Source organism: Aphelocoma coerulescens, unplaced genomic scaffold, assembly GCF_041296385.1.
Source record: "Aphelocoma coerulescens isolate FSJ_1873_10779 unplaced genomic scaffold, UR_Acoe_1.0 HiC_scaffold_70, whole genome shotgun sequence".
NCBI lineage: Eukaryota > Metazoa > Chordata > Aves > Passeriformes > Corvidae > Aphelocoma > Aphelocoma coerulescens.
In genome coordinates this window covers 1,390,137-1,409,339 of record NW_027184055.1, presented here as the reverse complement: position 1 = coordinate 1,409,339, position 19,203 = coordinate 1,390,137, and the positions used below count along the sequence as shown (strand labels likewise).

The window sequence follows — 19,203 nt, the reverse complement described above, 5'->3', positions numbered from 1 at the left end:
ATCTCCCAGCCCAGCATTGCCCCCGGCTGCAGGACAACCCCGCTGCCGACGCCGTCCTGCCGGGGACGGACTGGGGGGATCTCCTTCCCCTTCCCTGTGGCACGGAGGCAAATCCCATCCTCTCCTTGTCCTTCCTCCCCAGACAAGGAGCTGAGGACGGAGCCCAGGGAGGACAAATCCCCAGGGCAGAACCTGGTGGAAGAGGCCGTTTTGAGCGGCTCCATGGCGCAGGAATCCAACAGGGAGGAAAAGCCCTGGAGATCCCACAGGAGGAGGGGCTGCAAATGCAGCCCAGGGTGCTCTGAGGAGGAAAGACCCACCCTGTGCCTGGAAGGAGGCCGGAGATGCAGCCAGAGGCCAGAGCTGGTGGTTCATGAGCAGCTTCACGATGGGGAGAAGCCCCACACATGTGGGGAATGTGGGAAGAGCTTCAGGCGGAGCTCCCACCTGATCAACCACCAGAGGATCCACACTGGGGAGAGGCCCTATGAGTGTGGGGAATGTGGGAAGAGCTTCAGACAGAGCTCCAACCTGATCGACCACGAGAGGATCCACACCGGGGAGAGGCCCTACGAGTGTGGGGAATGTGGGAAGAGCTTCAGACGGAGCTCCCACCTGATCTGCCACCAGATGATCCACACTGGGGAGAGGCCCTACGAGTGTGGGGAATGTGGGAAGAGCTTCAGCCAGAGCTCCAGCCTGATCCGCCACCAGTGCATCCACACCGGGGAGAGGCCCTACGAGTGTCCTGAGTGTGGGAAGAGGTTTCAGAGCAGCTCCACTCTCCTCCTGCACGAGCGGATTCACACGGATGAGAGGCCCTTCCGCTGCCCTGACTGCAGGAAGGGCTTCAAGCAAAACTCCACCCTCATCATCCATCGGCGCATCCACACTGGGGAGAGGCCCTATGAGTGTCCCCAGTGTGGGAAGAGCTTCTCAGAGAGGTCCTCCTTGATCGTCCACCGGCGCATCCACACCGGGGAGAGGCCCTACGAGTGTCCCCAGTGTGGGAAGAGCTTCTCCAGGAGCTCTCACTTGACCAGACACCAACGGAGGCACCGCTAAGGGAAGCCCTGCGAGTGCCCCGACTGCAGGAAGAGCTTTGTCCTCTGCTCCAACTCCATCTCCCAACAGAGGAGCCACGTTTGGCAGAGCCCTGGTGACCCACATTCCCTGTGATCCAGTTTGGGAAGACCCCTGGCTGGTGCTCTCCACGTTCTCCTGGATCCCTGGTGGCACCTGGGTGAACACAGGGGCAGGAACATCCATCGGGACTCAGATCAACACTGGAAATTCATTGGGAAGAGCTGATTTTTTACCTTTACACCCTAAAATTTTCATCTGCTCTGTCCAATTGTTTTTTCTGGTGGTATCAAGCAACCCTGGATGACCTTGGAGATCTTCTGCAGCCTAAGTAATTTCTGTGTTAATCCCACTGAAACAACCAAAATTGGGGTAGAAATAAAGAAATTAAACAAAGAGATCTAAAGCGGCACCATTTTACCGGAATTTGGGGTTGAATTTGGGGTTCAGAGGAATATTCGGGAGGATCTGAGTGTTGTGGGGCTGTGAAGCCAGGCAGACTGGGGCCACAATCTTGTACTTGTGTTGTCAGAACGTGTCCACCTGAGCCCACCTATTCTACAGGACTTCTGGTTGTCTGTCCCAGTCCCTGCTCTGGGTCTCTCCCTTTGGAGTGTGACGTCCAAAGTGCCCAAATCGCTGCTGAAGTGCCTGAGCTGCTCTGGGCTGTGGATGCTCCTGTCCCCCAGCCTGTCCTGGTCGATGCCATGGGGGCTGGGAGGGGGTCTGGGGGGCTCCTTGGGGGACTGGGAGGGGCTTTTGTGGCTCTTGAGGGCATTTGTGGTTCTTGGAGGGGCCTTTTAGGGTGGTCTCTGAGAGAGTTGTGGTGATCTTGGCTGGGCAGTGTGGCTTGGAGAGAATTTTGTGGTTCTTGGGGTCATTTATGATGCAGGGAGTGGTTGGGGGAGTCCTGGCCAGGAGCTGTGGGGTGGTTTGAGGGGTCTGGGAGTGGCTGTAGGGCTGGGAGGGGGTTTTAGGGCCTCTCCCCCAGACTCCAAAACTGCCACCAGACCCCACCCCCAAGATGCTGCTGGGGGTCGGGGATTCCATGTTGGGGTTCATCCTCCTGGCACTGCAGGAGAAGGTGAGGGGGGTCCCCAGGGGCCGTGTGTGTCCCCCCAGAGCGTGTGTGACCCCCCCATCCCAGTGTCACCCCCTTTTCCCTGCCCACAGGGCTCCTGAGCCAGCCCCTGCTGCCCCGGGAGGGAATTTGGGGAGGGGGCAGAGGGGGTGCGCAGCCCCCGCCGGGGGATGACCCCGGCCCAGCGCCCTTCGTTCAGCACCGAGCTGGGCTTGGGGCCGCAGGAGGAAGAGGCCGATGGGAAGCAGATCCTGCAGGGGGGACAGGGCTTGGGCTCAGGGCAAGGTCCTGCCCTGCACACCTGGCTCAGGTGTGAGCCTGCCCCGGGAAGGGAGCGGGACATTCCCATCCCCACGGATCAGGGCTGGCAGCAGCGCTGGGAGCACGGACATGGAAATCCTGGGAGCCACTGGGACCGCACTGGGGGGTGAATGATCCCCCCCAGCACCTTTCCAGGCCGCCCTGCGACCTGAGAAATGCTCGCTGGGCCTCGGCCTTGGCCAAGAGCCCCCGGGCTCAGCTGCTCTGAGCTCAGGCGCTGCCGGCTCCCGCAGCCCGCCCAGGGCCGCCCTGCCCGTGCCGGGGCTGTGCTGGAATTCTCTGCTGCTGCTGGGCCACTCGGGGGGTCTGGCCCCGCAGGAAAGGTGACCCTGAGCCAGGAGCTTTCCTTGGCCGCAGCAAAGCCTCGGCACGGAAAGACCTTCCCAGCGCTGTGCCCTGGGCCGGGAGGGATTGTGCCACCAGAGCTGTCCCTCCATTTCTTCTGCCAGGCAGCTTTAGCACAGGAAAAGTGGAGAAGCCAGAGCTGCCTCTCAGCTTTCCGCAGTCCTGCAGAGGAATCCTGTGTGGGAAGCAGCCTGGGAACAGGGTTGAGGTGCCAGGGCAGGGGAATTCAGAGCCCTTTCCTCCCCCGTGGGCCCAGGCTCTGGCCCTTGCCCTTTGCAATGGCCCTGCAGCTGCCAGAGGGGCCTTTTTGGCTCAGCTGAGAGCAGTCCTGCTGCAAGGCTGTCCTCGAGCTGCTTGGGCTGCACATGTGCCCAGGGAATGCTCATTGCTTGCAGTCTCAGGCGCTGTGGGTGTGCAGGTGTAACTACTGCAGGAGGGAACAGCTCTGCTGGGGGCAGTTCTTGCAAGGTGCTGGCCCTGGCTCGGGGCTGGGCCGGGGCCAGCGGCAGAAAATCAACTTGCAGCTCGGGCCCCGCAGCAGGGAGGAGCAGCAATTGCTGGCGGAGAGAGACTCTTGCCAAGGGCCTGCGGGGCCGGGCCCCAGGGAACGGCTTCCCGCTGCCCGAGGGCAGGCTGAGATGGGATGTGGGGCAGCAATGGTTCCCTGGCAGGGCGCTCAGGCCCTGGCACAGGCTGGCCCCAGAAGCTGCGGCTGCCCCCGCATCCCTGCAAGTGTCCCAGGCCGGCTCGGCCATTGGGGCTTCCTGCCCAGGAGGGCTGGGCTGGGCTGGGGCTGCTGAGGGCGGGATGGGCTCTGGCTGAGCCAGCTGAAGGCTGCGCATGATGAGGCCGGGGGGACCCCGTTCCTCAGTGGGTTCTGGGGTATCCCACATTCCTGAAGGGATTTCAGGGTATGTCCCATTCCTGAGGCAGTTTTGGGGTCCCCCCAATGCTTCAGAGGGGTTCTGAGAGGGGGGCTCTGGTACTTGGAAGGGGGACCTATTGTCAGGGATGCGGGGAGCCCATTTTGGGAAGGATGCTGCTGTTTCTGGCAATGTTGAGAGGTTCTGAATGGGCTGTGGGGCCCTGGCTCTCATTTTGGGACTTGAGGTGAGCCCATGGGCACAGCAAGGGCTGAGGAGAGGTTCTAAGCTCCCATTTGGGATGGAGGGATTGAGCGGGTGCCTCCAATAAACTCAATGCCAGCCCCAGTGTGTCGATGGCAGCCCCAAATGGCTCGATCCGTCAGCCCCAAGGCCCGGCTGTGGGGAGTCAGGAGCCACAGAAGGGGAATTGGTGTCCAGGAGGGGTGGGGTGGGATGGGATGGGGTGGGGTGGGATGGGATGGGATGGGATGGGATGGGGTGGGGTGGGATGGGATGGGATGGGATGGGATGGGATGGGATGGGATGGGATGGGATGGGATGGGATGGGATGGGATGGGATGGGATGGGATGGGATGGGGTGGTTTGGGCACTTGGAGTGGGGCACTCCAGGGAAGAAAACCAGGATCTGCTTCTGGGGAGGATCCTTCTGTTTTTTGACATATTTGGGGCCTCTAAGTGGCTTCTGGGAGGTTGCAGTGAATTTGGGGAAGGTGCCGTAAACCCCCCGCAATTTGTGGGACTGAGGCGAAGTCCCCACATTTTGGGAGGGTGAGGGGACCCCAATTGGGAGGGGATCCTGCTGCTTTGCACCCCTTCAATGGGGTGAGAAGTGCCTTGTGAGGGAAGGAAGGAAGGAAGGAAGGAAGGAAGGAAGGAAGGAAGGAAGGAAGGAAGGAAGGAAGGAAGGAAGGAAGGAAGGAAGGAAGGAAGGAAGGAAGGAAGGAAGGAAGGAAAACAATGTGAGTACTGAATGAAACAAAAAAAAAGGTAAATAACTGAGTTGTCTTTTAAAAAATATCAATTCCCTCTGAATCCAAAGTTGCAGAAGACTTTTCACTCCACATTTGGGGTTTGTTTTTATCTCTCATACTTTTCTGGTTCTTTTCTTTTTTCTCTTGTTTTTAATAGATAACCTCTCCTAGGAAAGGAATGCAGAGCAAAATGAGACCCATTTCTGGCAGGCACTGAAAGTGTGGGCTCCTGGTCTGGTTCCTTTTGTGTGGATCCCTCATCTCTGTGGCACGGGGGGAATAGCAGTGCTGGGAGCCAGCAGCGGGCTCAGGAGCATCCCGCTCTGGTAGCTCTGAGGAGGTGGCACATGTCCTGCTGTCCTGCTGCCCTCCAAAGCACAGAATGCATGGGCAAGTTTAGGCCCAGCTCTGGGCACAGCCAGCATGGCCTGGGCACGGGAACGGGGGGCAAAGCGGGCGGGATCCTTCTACAGCTGCCTGGTGGTTTCTGGTTTCTGTGCCCAGAGTGCCAGGATGTTCTTAAGAGGTGCTTGTCCATGCAGCCCTTGGACAGGCCGTCCTTGGAAGAGCTCTTCAGTGCCCCTTGGCTGCAGGGTGTTCATGTGCCCTAGAGGATGGCAGAGAGCCACGGGCACAGTGTGATCCAGGGGCCTGGCAGGTAACAGCCCCACACATCTCTTGGCAATCAGTGGCAAAGCAAAGCAGACGATTTTGTCCTGCCTGTAGCCCTGGGCAGGGAGCATCAGAAGGGAACACGCAGCTCTTGGGCTGCAGCTGAGCTGGAGGCCTGCTCTGGCAAGCACTGGTGGCCACCATCCCCCCTGGTTTTGCTGGTCTGGTTCACTGATGGCTGGGCCCTGGGCAGAACCCTGAGAGCCTGGTGTGGCCCCAGGGAAGGAGAAGGAGCCCCTGGAGAAGCTGTAGCAGGTGGGGCTGCTGCTGCTGGAGCCACCAAGGACGAGCTCAAGGCCGACAACCTCTTCCTGGAGCTGGCCAGCGGCAGCTGAAGATGATGGCCTTTGATTCTGGCACCTTCTCCAAAGACACGCTCCACGGCCAGTGTGCAGGTGAGTCCAGAGCCAGGGGGATGCTGCCAGAGCTGGGCATGGCACGGCCTGGCCGGGCACCAAAGGTTCCCCCTTTGCTGGGGCGGCTGCAGGGAATTCTTCAGTGGCTGCCAAGCTGCTTTTGGGCTCTGGGCAGCTGCTGAGGAGGTGGCTGTGCCATGGCTGGCTGCAGGCTGGGCACATGTCCTGCCCTCCTGCTCTGCTCCCAAAGGCAGCAATGCTGGGCAGCTTTGGGCCCAGCTCTGAGCACGGCCAGCACGGCCTGGGCACTGCGGGCGGCTGGGACAAGGCCATGAAATCCGACATCTGGCCTTGTTTGGGGCTGTATGGTCAAAGTCAGCTCCCTTGGCTCCTCCTTGAGCCCTGGCCAGGCTTAGGAGGAAGCCAAGAGCAGGATGAAAGCAGCTGTTCCCGCACTGGAAGTGCTGTCAGTTTGTTTCTCCAGCACTGTCAAAGCTGGGCCCTCTCGCAGCGGGGTTGGAGCCTCAGCTGTGGCTGGAGGCAGCTGCAGGAATTCCCAGTGTCCGGGAGTGGCTCTGCAGTCCTTGGCTGGGACAGCTTCCCCCAGCTGATGGGTGGCTCTGTGCAAGCTCAGCAAGAACAAAACCATCTCTGTGTGAGCAACGCTGTGCTCAGCACAGAGCCAAACACAGCCCCAGAGAAAGGCCTGGCAAGGAAATTCCCTCTGCCCCAGCCCACAGCAGCACCCCATGGCCACCCACCATCACCACGGCTCCACGGGTTCCTTTCCATGGCCCTGGCCCTGGCCACGGGACCTTGGGCTGGTGGCCACGGCAGCCGACTGTGGCCCAGGGCTCCGTGCCCGTGTCCATGGCAGCAGTGGCCGGCCACGGGCCCTGAGTGCAGGTGAGCGTGCCAATCCCCATGGCAGCGGGGCCAAGCGTTGGTGTCCGTGGCACCAAAGTGAGGAACGGGTCCCTGTGGCCGCTGCCGTGGCACCTGAGGGCATCAGCGAGTGTCAGTGCAATTGTAGCTGGCACCAGCCCCGGCACCGCTCTGTCCTGAGGGCTGCCATGGCAGCCGAGGGCAGCCACAGGTCTGCGGGCAAGTGGCCACGGACCCTGAGTGCAGCAATGGCTCCTGGGGGGGTTTCCAAGGGAACTGGAACTGATGAGGGTTGCCATGGCATCCAACCCCTGGGATGTCACACAGCCACCCTGGGATGTCACACAGCCACCCTGGGATGTCACAGCCACTCAGTGATGTCATAGTCTGCTATAGGATGTCAGACCTCTGTCCTGTGGTATCAAAACCATATCTGTGATGTCACAGCTCACTCTGAGATGTCACATAGCTACCCTGTGATGTCATAGACACTCTGTGATGTCACACCACCTGTGATGTCACAGTCATCTCTGTGATATCACACAGCTGCTCTGTGACGTCACAGCTGACTCTATGATGTCACACAGCCACCCTGTGGTGTCACAACCCACTCTGTGATGTCACAGCCTGTTCTGGGATATCACTCGACCACTCTGTGATGTCACACAAGTGCCCTGTGATTTCACAGCTCTGTCTGTGATGTTCCAACTCTGCACTGTGATGTCACACCAGCACCCTGTGATGTCACAGCCTGCTCTGTGATGTCACCATTGCTCTGTGATGTCATAGTCTGCTGGATAATGTCTGACCTCTGCCCTGTAAGGTCAGAGCCAAAGCTGTGATGTCACAGCACCACTCTCTGATGTCACAGAACTGCTCCATAATGTCACAGCTGACTCTGTGATGTCATACAGCCACCCTGTGATGTCACAGCCCACTCTGTGATGTCACAGCCTGTTCTGGGATGTCACAGCCCTCTCTGTGATGTCACACCAATACTCTGTGATGTCACAGCCCGCTCTGTGATGTCACACAGCCCCTTTCTGACATCACAGCTGCTCTGTGGGTCTGGGACACAGGCACAGAGGTGTTACCAAAACTTCAGTGAAACAAAACCTCCTCAGCACCAGCGCAGCACGAAGCAGCAGCATTCTTTATTGGGCCGGATGCACGAGGGGAGAGCCCCTCCCAAAGTCGTGTGTGCCGAGTTCAGGAATGTTCCTGTTTGCAGACTGGGTTTCACAGACACATTCCCAGATTGTCCCACAAGAAACACACACACGAGAATCATTGCCCCAAAATCATTGCATATTTCCCCCACCCCTTTACACATCCTTTCTTCTGCCCTGGGGTCTCTTTGGGGGTCCCTGGTGGTCAGTGACCCCAAAGCCAGCCCTGACTGCCCGGTGAACTGGTGAAAGTTGGCACACCTGGGCTGGTTGCTGCCCACAGAATCAGCCTTGTGCGGTTCCATGGCCAGTGGCTTTTGGAGAAGAAGCATTGTATGAACCCACCAGGTGCAAACGGTTTTTCATCTGGCAAATTTCCCCCCCTTGGAGGGTTGGGAAGCTTCTCTTCCCTTCAAGCCTTCATAAGCCTCACTCTGCTCCTTTACTCACATCCCACGAGTTCCTCAGCTGCTTTCACAACCATGTTCTTTACACAGCTCAAAGCAAGTGTCAGAAGCACAAGTATTGCTGGGATCCCAGTTAGACTTTGCAAAAGTCAGGCCAACCATCAGTCAGGGAAAATCCAAATCCTTTAATTTTATCCAACCAGTTACTGTCTAACCCTCTCTGAACTGGCTCGAAACATTCCCATTGTCCTGTCTGAGGGTGATTCCATACTTCTGGAATTTGACAGCTCCAGGGGGTATCAGTGCAATCTGTCAGCTGATCAATATTTCCTGAGGTAATTTCCAGATCTGCTTTGGAAATGTTACAATTCTCAGCAGGATTGTTCTGATGTGTCCATGGTAAGGAATATTCTCCTTCCATCCCTGTCCAGGTGCCCTGGGTGCTATTTCCTTCCCACACACGTTCCCAGATTTTTGGCAAATTGCTGACTGAAGCTCCCCACGGAACTGGATTTTCTGCAGAGGTTGGTGTTGGCAAACAAGCTGTTACAGGGGTTACATTCTGTCATCTGCCAACACCTTGCACTGACTTTGAAAACCACATTTCCCTTCCCAGAAGTCAGGAACATTGTTTCTATTATTATTATAAATACACAATTATTGATCATCTTCATCCAGATCCAATAAATAGTATCCCCTTAGAAAATCCTATTCAATACCTAAAACAATAGGATTGATGTAAAACCCCAAACTCCACGGTGTCAGTCAGTCTTGTTTCTGCTGTGTTTAATGTGTGCTCGCTGGTTTTACCCGCATGTGATGAACCCCGAGTTTGATTCCTTCTACCTTGAGTGCAGGGTAGGTTACCAGGAGGACTTGAGATGGTCCCTTCCACTTTGGCTGGATTGTTCCAAAATTCCAGGTTCTGATGCACACCGGATCTCCTGGTTGGAAAAGATGTACAGGCGAGTCCAGCCCCAATGATCTGTTGAGAACCACGCACCTTTTAAGGCTTACAAGAGTTAGTCCCAGTGCTATTAAATATTCATTTCAGCAAAACTTCTGAGCCTTCCCTTGTCTTGTTGGTGCCACATGGGAAAGCTTCTGGCCATCCAGAAAAAGGATCCACCAATGCCAAAATGTGCCAGTCCCCCTTCTGCCTGGGCAGTTCTGCAAAATCAGTTGGCCAAAATCACCTGGTGATTCCCATTTAACCAGCCCTGGAGGCAGCCTTCTTCCTTCAACACCAATCACATCTTTCTCAACAACTGATCTATTGTTTTTTGCCATTTTTGTGCTTACTAGATGCCTTTGTAAACTGGCCATCATATTCTCCATTTCCTCATGTGTTTCCTGATGTTTCAGTTCCATTATACATTAATTGTGGAGCTACAATTACCTGCCCACACGGGGTTACCAATCACCTGCTGGGATTTTCCGGAGCTGCTGCTGCTGGGGCTGACTGCCTGTCCTGATCACTGGAATCTGGTTTTTGTTGCAGAAGATTCCAGTTTTTGCCAGGTATTAGTGCAAGGAGAGCTTTTTCAGCACCCTCTTGAGCTGTTTGGTCAGCCAATGGATTCCCTGGATTAACTGGGGAGTCTCCAAACCCATGGGCTTTACAAGGGCATCAGGGCCACTTCTTTTGGCTTTGGCACACTCTGCAGTAGGTGACTGATTTCTTGTTGTACTCACTGGAGACCTCTGTGCCCTTTCCTTCCACGTGGCTCCCTGGGCGTGCATTATTCCAAACCCAGAGTTCAATCAGTCCATATGTTCACCCTTTGTCCTTCAGTGATTTCTAGGAAAGGTCATTCATTCTGCTTTTTGTGCTGCTGTGTTCAAAGCTAAAGCCTGGGCTTCTATGACCTGGGTCGAGGTTGCCACTGCACACCCAGCTGCCCGTTTCCCATCCGTACCACGCTGCTCCCACCAGGGTGCAGGTCCAGTGCTGGCTCCTGCATGGGATTGCTGTGGAGGTCCCAGAGTCTGCCAGAACACACTTGTTCCATGGATCCCAGGCAGTCATGGCACAAAGACTGCAACCCTTCTCTTAGAAGGGACTCGAACACTTCCCTGTTCCAACCTTGGGTACCTTGAACCAAACCCTGCAAAGCTTTTGCTGCACCTTACAGGCAGGTCAACAGTTTACACCAGGAAAGGGAAAGGGAAAGGAAAAGGAAAAGGGAAAGGGAAAGGGAAAGGGAAAGGGGAAAGGAAGAGGAAGAGGAAGAGGAAGAGGAAGAGGAAGAGGAAAAGGAAAAGGAAAAGGAAAAGGAAAAGGAAAAGGAAAAGGAAAAGGTGCCTTTATCTGAGCAGGGGTCTTTCTCTGATTTCCTTTGGACCAGGGATCAAAGGCTCTCCCCAGAATCCTTCAGTGCTGCCTGCAGGTGCTGCCATCCCTCAGATCTGTTGAAATTCAAGAGGATGAGGCCACGGGGTGTCCCAATGGTGCCTTGGTTCCATGGGCCCCGCAGTGTAACCATGGTGTCCTTGGTTCTGCAGTGTCACAATGGACCCTTCATTCCATGAGGCCCCACAGTGTGGCAATGGTCCCTTGAGTCCATGAGGCCCCACAAGGTCACAATGGTCCCTTGGTTCCATGGCCCCGCACTCTCACAATGCTCTCCTTGGCTGCACAAGGTCCCGGAGTGGCACAAGGGTCTCCTTGGTGCAGAGACCAGGGCAGAAGGGTTCCACAAGGCCCCAGAGTGTCACAAGGATCTCTTTGGATCTGCAGTGGCAGAACTGACCCTGGGTTACACGAGATCCTCCTGTGTCCCAAGAGCTCCTTAGTTCCACAGGGCCTGAGTCTCTGACACTTCAGAGATGGTGTTGGACAGTTTCTATTTTCCTGCAGTTTGGTGACGAAAGGAGCATGCTGGGCAGAGCACGGAGATGCTGCTGCTGTCTGCTCAGGGGAAAGGGCCCAACAAGGCTGAGGGGCTGGGAGGCTGCTGGAAGGGCCGTGCCCCACATGGTGCAGCTTTCCTGGGAGGGAGGGAGGGAACAGCAGGAGAGACACGCAGTGCCCCACAGAGCAGCTGGGCAGGGGGACACTGGGCATGAGGAGGAGGAAATGTCCCTCCCAGGGCAGCGCTGGGGCAGGAGAAGCACCCAGAGGGAGGATGAGCTCAGGGCATGTGTGTGTGCCCAAGGCACAGAGGGTGAGGCTGGGCACAGCTCAGGCCAGGGCTGGCAGTGGCAGGGCAGAGCTGGCGGGGCAGCGAGATGGGAGTGTGCAGCCTGCAGGGACACAGCAGCAGCGGTGGGACAGCGCAGGACAAGCTGTGCTGGACATGGCCAAGGGCCCTGGCAGGGCTGGCAGTGCCCAGGAGAAGCCAAGTCTTGGTGCCCTGGGGCACAGCAGCGTCTGTGCCACCGAGGGCTGGGAGGAGACACCTTGTCCTGAGGCCCTGGGGCCTCCTGGCACAGCCCCAGCAAGGCTGGGCACTGTCAGCCCCTTGTCCTGCCCTCAGCATCCCCCCACATCCCAGTGGCCTCAGGGATCTGCTGCAAGGAGTCCCATGGGGAGCCTTGGTCAGGAATGGCCCTGGGGGGCTCCTGAATGCTCCCAGGGAATGCAGGGTTTTCAAAGGACTTTGGCTTTGGCTTTTGCCTGGGAGTCTTTCTTTCCTAGCAGGTGTTATCTATTAAAAACAAGAGAAAAAAGAAAAGAACCAGAAAAAGTATGAGAGATAAAACCCCAATGTGGAGTGAAAAGTCTTCTGCAACTTTGGATTCAGAGGGAATTGGTATTTTTTAAAAGACAACTGTGTTATTTACAACTGTGTTATTTTTTTTGTTTCATTCAGAACTTACATTGTTTTCACTCCTTCCTTCCTTCCTTCCTTCCTTCCTTCCTTCCTTCCTTCCTTCCTTCCTTCCTTCCTTCCTTCCTTCCTTCCTTCCTTCCTTCCTTCCTTCCTTCCTTCCTTCCTTCCTTCCTTCTGAATTCCTTCCTTCCTTCCTTCCTTCCTTCCTTCCTTCCTTCCTTCCTTCCTTCCTTCCTTCCTTCCTTCCTTCCTTCTGAATTCCTTCCTTCCTTCTGAATTCCTTCCTTCCTTCTGAATTCCTTCCTTCCGAATTCCTTCCTTCCTTCCGAATTCCTTCCTTCCCTAAAAAGCCACTTCTCACCCCATGGAAGGGGTGCAAAGCAGCAGGATCCCCTCCCAGTTGGGGTCCTCTCACCCTCTCAAAATGTGGGGACCTCGCCTCAGTCCCACAAATTGCAGAGGTTTTATGGCACCTGCCCCAAATTCAGTGCAACCTCCCAGAAGCCACTTAGAGGCCCCAAAATTGTCAAAAAGCACCAGGAGCTTCCCCAAAAGCAGCTCCTGGTTTTCCTCCCTGGAGTGCCCCACTCCAAGCGGCAAAACCACCCCATCCCTTCCAAACTTCATCCCACCCCAACGATGCCATCCCCATCCCATCCGCATCCCATCCCCATCCCATCCCATCCCATCCCATCCCATCCCATCCCATCCCATCCCATCCCATCCCATCCCATCCCATCCCATCCCATCCCATCCCATCCCATCCCACCTCATCCCATCCCATCCCATCCCATCCCATCCCATCCCATCCCATCCCATCCCATCCCATCCCATCCCATCCCATCCCATCCCACCCCTCCTGGACACCAATTCCCCTTCTGTGGCTCCTGACCCCCCACAGCCGGGCCTTGGGGCTGACGGATCGAGCCATTTGGGGCTGCCATCGACACATTGGGGCTGGCATTGAGTTTATTGGAGGCCCCCGCTCAATCCCTCCATCCCAAATGGGAGCTTGGAACCTCTCCTCAGCCCTTGCTGTGCCCATGGGCTCACCTCAAGTCCCAAAATGAGAGCCAGGGCCCCACAGCCCATTCAGAACCTCTCAACATTGCCAGAAACAGCAGCATCCTTCCCAAAATGGGCTCCCCACATCCCTGACAATAGGTCCCCCTTCCAAGTACCAGAGCCCCCCTCTCAGAACCCCTCCGAAGCACTGGGGGGACCCCAAAACTGCCTCAGGAACGGGACATACCCTGACATCCCTTCAGGAATGGGGGATAGCCCAGAACCCACTCAGCAAGAGGGTCCCCCCGGCCTCATCATGCGCAGCCTTCAGCTGGCTCAGCCAGAGCCCATCCCGCCCTCAGCAGCCCCAGCCCAGCCCAGCCCTCCTGGGCAGGAAGCCCCAATGGCCGAGCCGGCCTGGGACACTTGCAGGGATGCGGGGGCAGCCGCAGCTTCTGGGGCCAGCCTGTGCCAGGCCCTGAGCGCCCTGCCAGGGAACCATTGCTGCCCCACATCCCATCTCAGCCTGCCCTCGGGCAGCGGGAAGCCGTTCCCTGGGGCCCGGCCCCGCAGGCCCTTGGCAAGAGTCTCTCTCCCCCAGCAATTGCTGCTCCTCCCTGCTGCGGGGCCCGAGCTGCAAGTTGATTTTCTGCCGCTGGCCCCGGCCCAGCCCCGAGCCAGGGCCAGCACCTTGCCCTGGAGCTCTGCGGGCGCTGCGTTTGTGCGGCCGCAGCGCAGCGGCCGCAGCTCGGAGCTGCCCTTTGTGTCCCCGCCGGCAGCTGGCAGAGCTGGCGGGGCCGGGCCAGGGCCGGGCCAGCCCCGGCCTTCCCGGCTCTGCGACACAGCGGCGGCAGCCCCAGCCTTCCAGCCCTGCACACGCTCCCACACAAGCGTCCAGAGCCGCGGCCACGCAACGCAACTGACCGGCCGCTGACCCCCCAGCCCGGCCTGATGGCCATTCCTCTGCCCACACCTCGGCCAAGCTCCCCTTGGCCACCTCCTGAGCCACAGTGCCACAGACAAGTGCCACATACAGCTACAGAGCTCTGCCCGGAGCTGGCAGGGAACGTTCATTCAACAGAAAAACCACCAAGAAAAAGAGAACTGCCCCCAGCAGAGCTGTTCCCTCCTGCAGTAGTTACACCTGCACACCCACAGCGCCTGAGACTGCAAGCAATGAGCATTCCCTGGGCACATGTGCAGCCCAAGCAGCTCGAGGACAGCCTTGCAGCAGGACTGCTCTCAGCTGAGCCAAAAAGGCCCCTCTGGCAGCTGCAGGGCCATTGCAAAGGGCAAGGGCCAGAGCCTGGGCCCACGGTGGAGGAAAGGGCTCTGAATTCCCCTGCCCTGGCACAGAAACCCTGTTCCCAGGCTGCTTCCCACACAGGATTCCTCTGCAGGGCTGCGGAAAACTGAGAGGCAGCTCTGGCTTCTCCACTTTTCCTGTGCTAAAGCTGCCTGGCAGAAGAAATGGAGGGACAGCTCTGGTGGCACAATCCCTCCCGGCCCAGGGCACAGCGCTGGGAAGGTCTTTCCGTGCCGAGGCTTTGCTGCGGCCAAGGAAAGCTCCTGGCTCAGGGTCACCTTTCCTGCGGGGCCAGACCCCCCGAGTGGCCCAGCAGCAGCAGAGAATTCCAGCACAGCCCCGGCACGGGCAGGGCGGCCCTGGGCGGGCTGCGGGAGCCGGCAGCGCCTGAGCTCAGAGCAGCTGAGCCCGGGGGCTCTTGGCCAAGGCCGAGGCCCAGCGAGCATTTCTCAGGTCGCAGGGCGGCCTGGAAAGGTGCTGGGGGGGATCATTCACCCCCCAGTGCGGTCCCAGTGGCTCCCAGGATTTCCATGTCCGTGCTCCCAGCGCTGCTGCCAGCCCTGATCCGTGGGGATGGGAATGTCCCGCTCCCTTCCCGGGGCAGGCTCACACCTGAGCCAGGTGTGCAGGGCAGGACCTTGCCCTGAGCCCAAGCCCTGTCCCCCCTGCAGGATCTGCTTCCCATCGGCCTCTTCCTCCTGCGGCCCCAAGCCCAGCTCGGTGCTGAACGAAGGGCGCTGGGCCGGGGTCATCCCCCGGCGGGGGCTGCGCACCCCCTCTGCCCCCTCCCCAAATTCCCTCCCGGGGCAGCAGGGGCTGGCTCAGGAGCCCTGTGGGCAGGGAAAAGGGGGTGACACCGGGATGGGGGGGGTCACACACGCTCTGGGGGGACACACACGGCCCCTGGGGACCCCCCCTCACCTTCTCCTGCAGTGCCAGGAGGATGAACCCCAACATGGAATCCCCGATCCCCAGCAGCATCTTGGGGGTGGGGTCTGGTGGCAGCTTTGGAGTCTGGGGGAGAGGCCCTAAAACCCCCTCCCAGCCCCACAGCCACTCCCAGACCCCTCAAACCACCCCACAGCTCCTGGCCAGGAACCCCCCAACCACTCCCTGCATCATAAATGACCCCAAGAACCACAAAATTCTCTCCAAGACACACGGCCCAGCCAAGATCACCAAAACTCTCTCAGAGACCACCCTAAAAGGCCCCTCCAAGAACCACAAATGCCCTCAAGAGCCACAAAAGCCCCTCCCAGTCCCTTAAGGAGCCCCCCAGGCCCCCTCCCAGCCCCCATGGCACCGACCAGGACAGGCTGGGGGACAGGAACATCCACAGCCCTGAGCAGCTCAGGCACTTCAGCAGCGATTTGGGCACTTTGGACGTCACACCCCAAAGGGGGAGACCCAGAGCAGGGACTGGGACAGACAACCAGAATTCCTGTAGAATAGGTGGGCTCAGGTGGACACGTTCTGACAACACAAGTACAAGATTGTGGCCCCAGTCTGCCTGGCTTCACAGCCCCACAACACTCAGATCCTCCCGAATATTCCCCTGAACCCCAAATTCAACCCCAAATTCCAGTAAAATGGTGCCGCTTTAGATCTCTTTGTTTAATTTCTTTATTTCTACCCCAATTTTGGTTGTTTCAGTGGGATTAACACAGAAATTACTTAGGCTGCAGAAGATCTCCAAGGTCATCCAGGGTTGCTTGATACCACCAGAAAAAACAATTGGACAGAGCAGATGAAAATTTTGGGGTGTAAAGTTAAAAAATCAGCTCTTCCCAATGAATTTCCAATGACGATCTGAGTCCCGATGGATGTTCATGCCCCTGCGTTCACCCAGGTGCCTACAGGGATCCAGGAGAACGTGGAGAGCACCAGCCAGGGGTCTTCCCAACCTGGATCACAGGGAATGTGGGTCACCAGGGCTCTGCCAAACGTGGCTCCCCTGATGGGAGATGGAGCTGGAGCAGAGGACAAAGCTCTTCCCACAGTCGGGGCACTCGCAGGGCTTCCCTTAGCGGTGCCTCCGTTGGTGTCTGGTCAAGTATAGAGCTGTCTGAGAAGCTCTTCCCACACTGGGGACACTCGTAGGGCCTCTCCCCGGTGTGGATGCGCCAGTGGGTGATGAGGGTGGAGTTTTGCTTGAATCCCTTCCTGCAGTCGGGGCAGCGGAAGGGCCTCTCATCCCTGTGAATCCGCTCGTGCCGGAGGAGACTGGAGCTGGTCTGAAACCTCTTCCCACACTCGGGACACTCATAGGGCCTCTCCCCAGTGTGGATGCACTGGTGGATGATGAAGGAGGAGCTCTTTGAGAAGCTCTTCCCACACTGGGGACACTCGTAGGGCCTCTCCCTGGTGTGGATGCGCCGGTGGGTGATGAGGGTGGAGTTTTGTTTGAAGCCCTTCCTGCAGTCGGGGCAGCGGAAGGGCCTCTCATCCGTGTGAATCCGCTGGTGCAGGAGGAGATTGGAGCTGGTCTGAAAACTCTTCTCACACTCAGGACACTCATAGGGCCTCTCCCCAGTGTGGATGCGCTGGTGGCGGATCAGGCTGGAGCTCTGGCTGAAGCTCTTCCCACATTCCCCACACTCATAGGGCCTCTCCCCGGTGTGGATCCTCTGGTGGTTGATCAGGTGGGAGCTCCACCTGAAGCTCTTCCCACATGCCCCACACTCATAGGGCCTCTCCCCGGTGTGGATCCTCTGGTGATTGAAAAGGTTGGAGCTCCACCTGAAGCTCTTCCCACATTCCCCACACTCATAGGACCTCTCCCCAGTGTGGATCCTCTGGTGATTGATCAGGTTGGAGCTCTGCCTGAAGCTCCTCCCACATTCCCCACACTTGTGGGGCTTCTCCCCATCGTGAAGCTGCTCATGAACCACCAGCTCTGACCTCTGGCTGGATCTCCGGCTGCCTTCCCAGCACAGGGTGGGTCTTTCCTCCTCAGGGCACCCTCGGCTGCGTTTGAAGCCCCTCCTCCTGCGGGATCTCCAGGGCTTTTCCTCCCCGTTGGATTCCTGTGCCATGGAGCTGCTCAAAATGGCCTCTTCCACCAGGTTCTGCCGCGGGGATTTGTCCTCCCTGGGCTCCGTGCTCAGCTCCTTGTCTGCGGGAGGAAGGACAAGGAGAGGATGGGATTTGCCTCCGTGCCACAGGGAAGGGGAAGGAGATCCCCCCAGTCCGTCCCCGGCAGGACGGCGTCGGCAGCGGGGTTGTCCTGCAGCCGGGGGCGATGCTGGGCTGGGAGATGGAGCAGGAGAGAGGGGGAAAGGGGCACTGACTTCCTCCTCACCTGCCTGGGGGTCCCGAGGCATCTTCCTCTTCCTCACAGCCTCCTCCTCCACCTGGCCAAGGGTTGGGAATGGGAAATCCTCATTCTGGGAGAAACAAGAGATGAGTGTGTTGGGTTGGGGCTTCCTCCTGCCCAAGTCCATCTCTGGAACTCACCGGTGTCCACAAAAACTAACAAAAAATTGGCAGTGAGTCCTAAAAACGGCTCCAGGAGCTCCCCCTTTCCAGTCTCCTCACTTTGGGGTTCTGGGGGTCCCCCTTGTCAGGGCTGCTGGGGGTCCCGTGGGTCCTGGGGATCCCCCCTCTCCGGGGTCCTGCTTAGGGATGCTGGGGGGTTTTGGGGGTCCCACAGGTCCCTTTTTTCCTGATTCTGCTTTGGCTCCCAGAGGTCCCAGGGTCTCCCTCTTCAGCCTCCCTCCACTCCAGGCACTTGGGGCTCCCCCCTCTCCTCACAGCCCCTTTTAGGGCTGAGAGATCCCAACCCCACCTCATCTCCAGGCCCCCCCACCCCTCCAGGCTCTTGGGAGTCCCCCAGCTCTGGTATCGTCCCTCTCTGCTCTCCCCACTCCAGGCGTCCCGTGTTCCAGCCCCCAGCTCTCCTGGGGATCCCCAAACCCAGTGTCCCACCCTGCCAGTACTGGGCGATCCTCACATGGACCTCCCAAGACCCCCAAGGGGCAATTATGGCTCAGCTTTGGAGTCCTGCAAGATCCACATGTCCCATCTGGCCCAAAAAATCCCTCCCAGGGACATGCAAGGACATCTAGGGCTCGATTCCAGAATCTGCAAGCTCCAAACACCCCTCCAAAAAAACCCCTCCTGCTGACCCCCCGATAGATTTGGGGTGAGCTCCCCCTCCCCGCTCACCTGCAGGATGGGGGGAAGATGCTACCGGGGCTGGGGGTGCTGCGGACACAGTGGGCGGGCGGTGGAACCTCGTGGTTCTCCAGCTCCTCCTCCTCCTCTCTCCCTCCTCTTCCTCCCACTCCTCCTCCACTCCCACTCTGACCCCCCTTTCCCACCCCCTCTGTCCCATGGCTGCCGCAGCACCGGCTGCTGTGTGGGGGGAGCCCCCGATCAGCCCCAGGGATGGACAGGGGGGTTGGGGACCCCCCCAGTGCGGATCCCTCCCTTCCCCAGAGCCCCAGGGAATCGCTCCAGGGCTCAGGTGCTGGGGGACAGGGCTGCACCCCCATGGAACCGCTCGTCTTCTGTCCCAACCCCACCTTTCCCTCCCCTCTCCTCCCCTTTCTCAGCGTTCCCCCAATCCACAGCCCCATTCCAGCTCAATTTGGGTGTCCCATCCCCATCCCGCTTTCTTTGGGGGTCCCAGCCCCCTCTTCCCCTCCTCCTTCTGCACCTTCCCCATCCCCAATCCCCACCTCCTCTCCCCTGGCCTTGGTTTTGGGGGTTCCAGGCCCCTCCTGCTCCCTTTGGGGGTTCCATTCCCCATTTCGCTCCATTTGGGGTCCCAGACCCGCCCCCCTTCTCACCGCTCACCCCGCGCCCGGGGGGGCTCCCAGCACCACCAGTGCCACCAGTGCGGCCCCAGCTGCCCCCACACGCCCCATGCCCAGCGCCGGGCGCTGCCGACAGCCCCAAAGCAGCCGCGCTGTGCCCTGGGGGGTCCCCAGAGCGG

General features: G+C 58.5%; 1 protein-coding gene and 1 pseudogene across 1 annotated transcript; one reads left to right on the top strand and one right to left on the bottom strand.

Moving 5' to 3' along the window:
- The window catches only part of LOC138102326 (zinc finger protein 850-like), a 1,260,715-nt pseudogene that overhangs the window by 418,528 nt on the left and 822,984 nt on the right, over nucleotides 1-19,203 (top strand).
- On the bottom strand, nucleotides 11,814-17,745 carry LOC138102318 (zinc finger protein 551-like). Its single transcript, XM_069000012.1, has 3 exons — nucleotides 17,566-17,745; nucleotides 16,228-17,379; nucleotides 11,814-11,827 (listed from the first exon to the last, which is right to left on the bottom strand). Exons 1-3 carry the CDS (start codon nucleotides 17,705-17,707, stop codon nucleotides 11,814-11,816), a joined length of 1,308 nt encoding a protein of 435 aa, XP_068856113.1. The 5' UTR covers nucleotides 17,708-17,745.